This window comes from Brachyhypopomus gauderio, chromosome 10 (genome assembly GCF_052324685.1).
Source record: "Brachyhypopomus gauderio isolate BG-103 chromosome 10, BGAUD_0.2, whole genome shotgun sequence".
Taxonomy (NCBI): domain Eukaryota; kingdom Metazoa; phylum Chordata; class Actinopteri; order Gymnotiformes; family Hypopomidae; genus Brachyhypopomus; species Brachyhypopomus gauderio.
This window is the reverse complement of record NC_135220.1, coordinates 24,100-35,205: the sequence shown is the minus strand read 5'-3', so window position 1 is coordinate 35,205 and position 11,106 is coordinate 24,100. Positions and strand designations below refer to the sequence as shown.

General features: G+C 44.9%; 1 protein-coding gene across 1 annotated transcript in view; it reads right to left on the bottom strand.

Moving 5' to 3' along the window:
* Positions 1-510: 510 nt before the first annotated feature.
* agrn (agrin) overlaps positions 511-11,106 on the bottom strand; it is a 34,647-nt gene continuing 24,051 nt past the window's right edge. The window contains exons 21-24 of the mRNA XM_077018358.1: positions 8,158-8,190; positions 5,655-5,879; positions 5,431-5,534; positions 511-3,252 (exon numbers count right to left, since the gene is read on the bottom strand). Of these exons, the coding sequence (XP_076874473.1) occupies positions 3,095-3,252; positions 5,431-5,534; positions 5,655-5,879; positions 8,158-8,190 (520 nt within the window). The 3' untranslated portion in view covers positions 511-3,094. The remainder of the gene's footprint in view (positions 3,253-5,430; positions 5,535-5,654; positions 5,880-8,157; positions 8,191-11,106) is intronic.

The window sequence follows — 11,106 nt, the reverse complement described above, 5'->3', positions numbered from 1 at the left end:
GGAGACAGTGCTACACTAAAGAATGCTCTGACATTGATATGGGGGAGCCCTGACCCTAGCCAGTATGTGACTTGTGACTTCACTGCCAAAGGAGTCTCTGGTAAAAAAAAAAAAAAAAAACAACAACATTGGATGAAACAATGGAAGCCACAGAAGGCCTGATGTGCTCAGACAGCTGAAGCATTGTTGCATGCTGTAAAAGGCCCCTTTATTACACTAGCGGGAGCATAAAAAACCCAGCGAGAGGCTTCGGCTCATCCAGCCACAGTTAATTTCATCCTTATTTCCCATCCAGTGAACTCAAAATGGATGCTTCCATCACTTGTTCGTTAGTAGGGCCTGGTCCCTGAACACGTTTGGGCAAACCCGAGCTCGCCATGTTGGGTTTACAGCGGATTTGGCCTGTGAGGGATGGTACTTTTTGTGAAGCTCTCAAAAGTAAATAAATAAAAAAATAATAAAATGTAGTAGGTCTGTCACCATCAGATTAATCTTACACAAACAAGTTAGTCAGGGCAGTCTGTTTTACACTTTATTTCATGGTGGTAGGAACACAAGACACAAGTAATAAAGTTAGTAATGGTAACATCATGCCACTGTCATTCTGAGCGCCGCCTTTCAGGATAATTCAGTCAAAACAGTAGTTTACAAAGGCCAGTATGAGAATCCACTTGAACACATAAATAAGATATTGAAAATAGTATTTATACAGTAAATATTATATCTGTATAGCCAGAACCACTATTTTTGAGGCATTCTGGAATATTCTCAATGAACAGTATTAATACAATTATTAACATTTATGTATTAATTTACACCATGGGGATGTGGCTAATACACTGGCTAAAGTGAGAGCACAGAATGGCTTGGACACTGACTCTGTCACCAGTGAGCAATGATAGATTTTTAAGGCAATTCTCACACAGTTTCCACCCAGGCAGCAGTGTTTCACCCGCCCGGTCCTCCTTAAGAGCCCACCACCACTTGGTACCTTTCAGCAGCCTATGAGCATGCAGGATGTCCTGTTTGGTGCATACCCATTGGCTGGTACTGAAAAGAACTGGCCTACTAACAAAACAATAACAACAACAATAATAATAGATTAGCTGTCATGTTCAATGGATTGCTAACACATGGACAGTATAGAGTATGGATGTCCACCCGCCAGTGCAGAAATAAGGGCTCCTGGATTTGATTTGGAACACTAGAAGTCCTCTGACTGCAATTCAATATAAAACCCAATAAACCAATAAAGATCTTGTCTTTGGGGGGTGTGGTTACTCCCTAAGTCATGTAAGACACAGGAACAGAATGTGTTTAGGAAATAGACAAACTTGGTTCCAGTGTATAATACTAAAGCAAAAGATCAACAGATGCACGTTACTGATTTACAATTGATAATTGCAGGGCTATACAAAATGGACCTGGTTGTCTCATTTTTAAAAAAGAAAAAGAACAAAAAAATAGCGATACAAAGATTTGTTTTCCCACAAAAGTTAACATAATCCTTTACTATGAACAGGCATACTTAGTTTTTTTTTTATTATCGCAACTTACTTTTTAACTTGTATTGAAACTAAAGGTATTTCTTACGTTTGGGTCAGCAGTACAAACAATTGCATCACATTTGTCCTCAAACATGTTACAAAAATCATTTTGATATAACAAACCCATGCACTATTATTTCATTCATTATTGTTATTGATACGTTTGCTTACTGTAATGGCTGAGAAAGAACCACAGTCATATAATACGCAAGGGTCTAAAACATTACATTATCCCTTTTCAAAGCAAGTGCTGATAGTATTTTCAAAGCAACAGTTTCACTGGAACAAAACCGTGGCTCCTGAATTCTTCCCATTCCAGGAACTGAATTCACGACCGAAACTTCCCGGACGTTTTCCACGTTCTGGCGACATCTTCTTGCTCGGCCCCATTTCTGCTGCTGTTTCCTGTCCTTGTGCTACAGTGCCTCCCCATGGCAAACAATTGTAACAACTCTTTTTCTTCTTGTCCAACTTGAACATGAAAAATTTAGACTGATATACGACATGAAAAGTCCATAGTTTCTCCCAATTAAAAATAAAACAAAGTCAAAACAAACAAACAAACAAAAAAAACCTAAAATCAAATCAGAAGAAACATTTACATTTCAATGCAAGCCACCTGATAAACTCTTATTTTGCCCTGAATGAAATAAGTAAGACTAAAACCAACCAAGGCAAAAACAATCTGACATTTAAAAGTTGCATGCAGCAAGTGGTCATTTATAAAGTCACTATCGATTAGATGTGGCGCACGAAACATGAGACAAGATGATTGCAACAGAAAAAGGGAGTTTTCTTGATATTCACAGTCTCGTGTGTTTCTGTACTATCTTCTACTTTTAATTATTACATCTCACAGGTCAATCAATGACAGTTCAACATTGCTAATATGATATGTAAATCTTTAAGGAGCGCTAGTCATTTTTGTCGACGACAAGCTCGGCGTTAGCGAGGAGCCCGAAAGGTATGCGGCGTTAAGCGTTGGAGGGGCGCGTGCCCCTGGTTAGTGGTGCATCGGCACGCGCACGCTTGCTCGGGTAACAGTGCCAATTCCTCTGCAGCGGGAAGCGGAGAGTCGCGTGAGGTTTGTTCGTCGAACAAGGTAGCGCGAGGGGCGGGGGGGAGGAATGTGGGCGGAGTCTGTATGGCACCTGGAGAAGGCCGTCGTGAGGCGACAAACAGCACCGACCTTGTTCGCCATTTCAAGTAATGAGCAAGGTAACATTACATATATATATATATATATATTCTATATATTTCTGGCGTCGCTTGTGAAAGCAACACCAATAATATAATACGTGTTTTTCTTTGTCTTGCAACACCATGGACGACTGCAGTCTGGGAGGGGAGAAAAAAGACTATGGAAGGAGGTGCAGGTCAAAAACAAACAAATATATAGGCTATAAAATGAAAAAGAAACATCCAAACAAAAAAAAAAAAATTAAAACCACGTGATCTTTTTCCAATATAAAAAGCAATGAAAAGTATACAAAAATAGAAAAATAATTACAGCAGTAGACACGGCGTTGAAGGGGGGAGGTGGTACACTATTTGGCTGAACAGTGTAATATTTTGGGGCTGTTTAAAGCGTCCTCCACTAGATGCAGGTCCACCCCGTCCACCACCACGTCCTTCACGCAGCCCACGAAGGCCGTGCTGTAGGCTTTGGGCAGGCGGCGGGCCACAGACGACTCCTCCAGACCACCTGGAGAAGGAGAAGGCCAGTCAGTAGAGGTCGCACTAAGTGGCAATAAGAAAAAGGGCACTAATTATCTGACTTTAAAGGTTATGAGCATGTAAGAATCAGTCTTTGTGTGGAATGCCCACACCCCCACCCCGCCGTATGGTTAATAATTTACTTTTAATAAGAAGAGAAACGTCTTTTTGCATTTTAGAACATAAATAGTACAGGTCTAAATGAAAAATACCAAAAAGCAACACAGTCTCTAAATTTAATTTTAGGTATAAGATGTTATGGTCAACATCAAATAGCATGTAACAAAATATATTAATTATAGGAATATAATACCAAGGACTATATATTAGCTATACCAAAAATAACAGTAGAATCCACAGTATGAGAAAAAAAATTGTAAATTGATACACATGGATGATTTCAAAGGAAGGCTTGTGAGAGAGTGGGGCATTATGGACAGTGTGTGTGTGTGTGTGAGAGAGAGAGAGAGAGAGAGAGAGAGAAATAAGTAACACATGAACAGGAGAGCTGATCAAAACAATGTTGTTTCCTGGTCGGGCTCTGGCGACGGTCCCTGGCCGCCTGAGTGAGCTCCAGTGCCGTGTCCGTGTCGCTGTCGGACCTGGTATCAAACCCTCTCTGCTTCTGCGTGTGACCCTTGACCTCCTGCACAGAGCTCCCTTCGCTGTTGTCATTTTCCACCCGCACTCGTTCTCCATTAGGCTGGCGTGCTCGTGAACAAGGCCAGGGCTGCAGACTCAGAATGTTTTTGATGTGTGGGTCGCCTGATGCTAATCTAGAGCGCCTTTATCTCCTGGTCTGGTAGCCGCTGGCCTATTGCTGTGGAGTAGTGATGTTGGCCCTGCTCTGCTCCCTCTACAAACACTAAACACTGCGTTTGCGTCTTTAATCAGTGATTTCAGTGTGTTCTCCGACTCTGTGCTTGTCAGTCTCCATGTTCTGCTCGACTGCACATGAGACTCACTCACACACACACACACACACACACACACACACACACACACACACACACACACACACACACACACACACACACACACACACACACACACACATCCTCTGATGTCTCGGGATTAGTATACTCTGCCAAAGATAGGAAGAGTAATCCTTACTGGCCAATTCTTCCCCAGAGTGGCAAACAGGAAGCAGGCAGGGTTTGGATGCTGCTAGGGAACACATCTCTGCATTAGACGCAGACCGTTATTCACAGATGTGCCTGAAGGCTTGGTTCTTCAGCTTTTAATAAATATCCCCTCTTGAAAATGCTTTTCATACAATGAAAGCAAATAGAGGCGATGCCGCCCGCTGAGCGATAACATTCTCACCTTATTATTTATTAAATGTCGAGATGACAGTAGTAGTCTGAAATCAACAGTACCTAAGGGGTGTTTCTCTGCCACATTCCATACTGCAAATAAATATTAACACTTTAGGAGAATCTGGGGAGTGTTTCTGTAAAGGCTTCCAGCAATAATCCGAAGACTTTCAGCCCTTTGAGTGCTTCGGGGAAAAGGTAGCGAGGAGTCGTAAAATGGATGTGGATATAAAATGGATATCACCCTCTTATGTTCCCGAGTATTGCTTTTGCTTTTCGGTCTGAATTTACATGTCCAAATGTGAGGCTTATTATACGATGACAAGATGTAATAGAGTGGTTGCTGGTTTTTGTAAAAGCCCTGCTCAAATTAGCAGACAAATGCCGTACATGATCAGAAGAGTATGTCAAGATGTTTCCATAGAATGCACAGATGAAAGTAGAGTCCTGTCCAAACTTTCCTTCATTTTTGCCCTCGTACGCTGGGCAGGCACGATCTGCCTCTGCCCTGTTTGTAATTCAGATTCGTGCCACTATGGGTCATCTTTCAGCAGCTGTAGCAGTCTGATTCTGAAGGTATTCAAGCCTAAGGATCACAGGTGGACTCCGCAGGTGGCTCACTGGCTACGCCAAGGTCTTTTTCTCCCCAGACGGCTTAAATATTTGTCGAACACACACAACTGTAAACAAAATTCGCATAAAATTATGTGACTGAGGGACAGAATCTCGGTACCACCCGTGGAGTTTTCGGGGGTTGGGGCGAGAAACGTACCCCCCCCCCCCAGAAGGGACAGAGCTGAGATAGAGGAGCAGAGTGGAGATGCATGGTGATTGATGCCGGGCTGCCTTACCCAGCCAAAGGGCACCATCTGTGTCCAGCTGAGTGGCGCCTAGAGGTGAGGAGCCCGAGACAGAAGCTTCATTACCAACCTGCAGAGAGCCGTCTCTCAGGGCTCTGATGACAGAGAGGCAGAGAAAGCAAAGGGTCACGTGTGGCATATTCGGCCGTAACTCACGCCCAAGGCTGACGACAATGACACGAGTCGCGCGGGGGGTGGGGGGGTGTCGGGTGTACCTGCTCGCTTTGATTCGAGTCCATCGGTTGGTGTTGACCCGCACGGACGAATGCAGGACCACGGGCTTGGAGCCGAGGTCGTAGGTCATCTGAACGCGGCCGTCCACGATGGCCAGGGCGATGTAGTCGGAGCGCTCCACGCCCTTCCCGCTCCACAGTATGAGGCCGTGCGTGGCCTCTGTTTTGATGCTCAACTCGAACCTGTTCACCAGTAAGGCCTTCTCGCTGGATGGGAGGAGAGGAGATCGTGAATCCTCATGTAGTAAGCGCAGGATCTCTCGCACAGGACCTGCTGCCCTGCAGATGTGGGTGTGGCTTCCCTGCTGATTCTCAACGCTGCATTTAATTAACTGATGAGAGTCTGACCCACCGGTGGGCAGGTCAGTAGCTACGCTAATTACCTGAAAAGCCTGGTGTTTGCCTGTGTGATGCATGGTAAACTAATGAGTCTGTAGGAGAGCAGATTACAGAGGTACTCAGATCCCGACCGATTTTATGCATGATTTTTCATAAACTAGGCCATGCTATGGGGAAGGAGACCTAGACATGTGAATGAGAGAAAGAGAGAGAGAGAGAGAGAGGGGGGGGGTGATAATACACTAAGCTAGCTATGATTTAAGATATTCCACCTTATCTTGTGCTGTCCCCAGGGACAGAGGCTTTTTTCCAGCTGCATGGGGTGGGGGGTGAGGAGAGTGAGGGCGGCCATTTTAAATTCTGTTTGATCTGTTCTCTGCTCCTCTCAGCCCGTCCGTGCAGAGTTATTAGGGAGACAGAGAGGACGAGCAGCATCCGTATGTCCTTTGGGACAACTGTGTCGGCCTTGTACATGTGGGCTGGAAGAGCCTGGAACTGCTCTGGTCAGCCACACAACCCCACCCCCTACACACACACACACACACACACACACACACACACACACACACACACACACACCTCACACTCCCTCCTCTCCGATCGCTCAGATGCACAACTGACAGGGGAGCTGCTATTTACACAACAATAGCTCCTTTATTCCCTACTGTTACTGGCATCAAGAGAGCCATTATGCTAAAAGTTTAAGTGTGTGTGTGTGTGTGTGCCTGAGTCACTAGTGTGATGTTGTGTGGGCTCGATCACTGTAAACACGTAACACAAACAGAAGCTGGACGACTGACGGAAAAAAAAGAAAACAGGTAAGACGAGTAAAGACAAGAACAAGCTAGCACACACGACAAAGCATGACGCACCACAGATCTGAGAATGGCAAAAATGGAGGCTCACAGACACGACAGGAAGGGCAGCGGTGGAAACACAGGAAGCGAGGAAAGAAGGTGGCGAGGAGTCACCAAACTCTGAGATCACCGAGTCATTCGTTTGCTGACGTGGCATGGCCGCCACACCGCACACCGACGGACGTTAAGGCCCAGGACGTCCGAGCCTTGGCTAACCGTGTGTGGCTACGGCTATGACCCATAGCCCGGGAGCGTTCAAACCTGACGGGGAAGAAAAGAGTCCAGAACCAAGCGCTGCATGTCATCTCAGATGTGGTGAGCTGTCCGGCCTCCGTCCCGCCGGGCGTGGGGGGGGGGGGCGTGTGGCTTGATGCCAGCTCGTGTTAATCAATCTCAATGGTGAGAAACTAAGCCTCTCCGCGGACATCCCCTGAACCCCCTGGCCCGAACCCCTGTCTCGCCTGTCTGTGGACGTCACCACGTGCAGGTTGCCAAGCCGAGGACTACCCGTGCAATTTGAAATAATGACCAGCCTTCTTTTCTTTAATTAAAAGACAAAATTTCATTATGCAAATTGTGTTAGATGAGGCCGTGATGGAGGCAAGCTGCATAATTATTTGGTGTAATTGAATTCCTTCCTAATGAGACACATGTAATGTGCTTACTGGACTCTTTCCACGGACTCCCCCACCACAGGGCTGCCAGACCTGCACTAGCCCGGCGGATGAATGCCGTTCCTGGACCACTCCAAACCGTTCCTCTCATGATCACTCTACCATTAGGAATCAACCTAAAGCTTTGAGAAAATCCTTTTTAAGTAGTGCTTAAACGTCAAAAACCCGACTGTGTCAGTGTAGCCAGATCATTTAAACCAACCTGACACAAGGGTTTGGTTAATACGGCTAGCTTTTAAGAGGGGCTTGTGCAATGGAGTGGTGCTTAAAGTCCATTACACCTCACGCTATAAATTGAAATAGCTAATCTGAACTTACAGTATGAGGTGAAACAGACCCAATGAACAGATGAGTCACTTCTACTGTCCACCCATAGGGGGCAGCGCCTCACCCAGGAATGGTCACTACATCCTTGCATAACTCTCTTAATAAGAGGAAATCAAGTGCGCTATTCCTCTTTCAAATAAAGGCAGAAAGGAAGGGCATTTCAGGGCCTGCCAGCTCATTTTGCCACTGTCCTCCGGAAGCCGTGACCTTTCAGCCCGTGTGGAGGGGGTCGGTGAAGTAGGGAGGGAAGCATGCCTGCAGGTCCAGCTCAGACAGGGGAGGACTCACCTTTGGTCTGGTGGGTTCTCCGGGGACTCGGGGCTTAGAGGAGCAGGGGGGAAAAATGAAGGGCATGCAATAAGCTCCAGAGAGCGAAGGCAACAACCTGCCACCACCCCCCTTGGCGGGGTAAAGGCGCACACAGACTGGGGCGGGCGCTGAAGAGCCTCGGGGTACAATTTAGTGTGGCGTACCCACAGTGGTGCCACTACAAGAAAGCAATGATGTCATCAGAAGACTCACACGGGACTGTGTCTGCCGCAGAACTGGAGTGATAACTGAAGTCTTATTTGTGCATCGTCATGACTGGCTACGTTGATTATCACGTTATTCTCGTTCTCAGCATGCAGAATGAGGTGGAATCTGTGAACGCTGGGAAGTGAGTGAGTGTGGAGTGTTTGGTGTCCAGAAGGGTGTCAGCTGATGTCACTGAAGTGACAAAAAAAAAAACCCTGAGCTCGCCCTAATACAAAAAAAAGTAAGTAGGGGAAGAAAATGGAGTGTCGTCTTCTAAGCAATTTCAACGGACAAGAGTGAATAAAACAGGCAGTGAAGAAATACTACTTTGATTCTGAATGAATGAGCTGAGTAGGTTCAGTAGGTGGGCTGAGTGAGGAAATGATTTATATAACCAATATCAAGCTTCCTCAAGTAAAGACAATCAACAACAAGGCACTCCATCAAGAAACAAATGGGGTCAAACATCCCATTATGAAATAGCGGCAGCACAGAGCTGGTCACTGAAGACACGGGGCATGGGTAAACTGACTCAAAGTTGCAGAACAAGGCAGACAGACAGCCCAGTCAAGTAAATAGTAAGGGAAATATTATTATATTTCAACCAGCTACAGTCCCAGTGTATTAATGCCCTCTGAGGAATTCATTAACTTTAGTGACTCTGCAACACCAAATTGTGCTGAATTGATGACACTTGTTTTAAGGGCTTGGTCAGCTTTCTTGACTGAGATTAATTCTAATTCAGCACTTCATTTATACAGGAAGTGACACGCATTAAACTCCAGGCCAGTGTGCGAGTCACTTGAATGGGCCTTGTCTCTAACTGGCACTGACGCCTGAGACGACTCGCGTACACTATTGGCCCACACATCTTAGTTGAAAGGCTTTGAAGGCCTTTTTTTGTTGAAAGACAATATTATTTTATTAATGACACTTTCACTCATGGCTTCAGATGCCGTTATTGGGAAATCATGGTTAATGATTTGACAAACCAACTGACATGGCTAGAAGGGGAATTTTCCACAGAAGTTACTTAGCATAAGTCAAAACAAATTAAACTGCCAGAGTTTAAACCAGGGCTCAGTGCAACCACTTACCCAGTAAATTACATCCAGAAGGAAACAAATAATGTAAAATTAGTGCTACTAAAACAGAAACTATTACACACTGAGCATTTCACTAATGGGGTAGTTAAAAGCAATTCCACACTAGCCTGAAAATTGCAGTCCAAAAGAGACTGAATCTAGTCCGAAGGGTTCAAAGAGGATAAAAAAACAAAGTACACGTCAAAGTTGCAGTTAAATGGGGCCTCATTCAGATTCACATAACAGTTAATCTCATTCACCACAGGTACAGTTGTGAGAAAAAGTTTTTGAAAACTTAGTAATTATCTGGATTTCTGCATGAATGGCTCTTAAAATGTGATCTTCACACAAATCCTAGTAATAAATAGAGAGTCATATAGGTCTTTGGAGTGTAATTTAAATATTCATTAAATCAAGATGGAACAAAAGTATGTGAACCTCTAGATTAACGATCTATTGAAAAGGAAGTAATTGGAGTCAAGTGTTTTAATCAATTCATGTGTGGGCTTGACCTGCCCTGGAATTAAAAAAATATATACACCTACCAGACAATTTATTGCTACCAGACACCAACTGCCCATTAACACAAATGTTGAATTAACCACATGGCAGTAACTCATTTACGCATGTAGACGTGGCCAAGACGATGCTACAGTTCAAACTGGGCATCAGAATGGGGGAAGAAAGGTGATTTAGGTGATTTAGGTGATTTTGAACGTGGCTTGGTTGTTGTGCCAGATGGACTGGTTTGAGTATTTCAGAAAATGCTGATTTACTGGGATTTTCACACACAACCATCTCTAGGGTTTACAGAGAATGGACCAAAAAAGAGAAAATATCCAGTGAGCTGCAGTTCTGTGGGAGCAAATGCCTTGTTGATGCCAGAAGTCAGAGGAGAATGGCCAGACTGGTTCTAGCTGATAAAATGGCAACAGTCATGAGTCTCCTATCCATTTGCAATTTAGAAAAGATCCTCTTAATGATCCACAGCATGAGCAGAACAAAGTTTTGTGGATAGATAAGACAAAAATGTTGGGGGGGAGAGTACACAGAATTATGTTTAGATTAAAGAAAACACAGCATAGCAACATCAAACCTTCGCCCCAGCTGGGAAGCATGGTGGAGGGAGAGGGGGGGGGGTATCTCACTGCTTTGGGGCCTGTGCGGCTTGCAATTTTTATGGATTCACTGAAATCTGAGATGTATCAGAAAATTTCACAGCAGAACGGCAGGGAGTCTGCGTGTGATGTAGAACTCAAAAGAGGCCGCGCAAATGTGCCATGACAGCGATCCAAAAAAAGAGCAGGACTAAACTGACGAGTGGCTCCCACAGAAGAAATGACTCATTATACCATGGTCACGTCAGAGTCCTGCCCTCACTACCACAGAAGCACTGTGGCGTGATCTGTAGCCGCCTGCTGACGGCGGACGTAACCAAACTGCACGTGACAGAAATCGGTTCGGTGCGGAGGCGTTCTCCAACGACGTCTGACCACCACACAAAACCGATCAGCCTCTACACAAAGAATTTGTTTGAGATTACTGCCAATAAAGGAGATTGTGCCAATTTCTAAATATAAAGGTTCACACAGTTTTTCTCCATTAATGACTTTGGTTGTCTAATCCATGTGGTTCG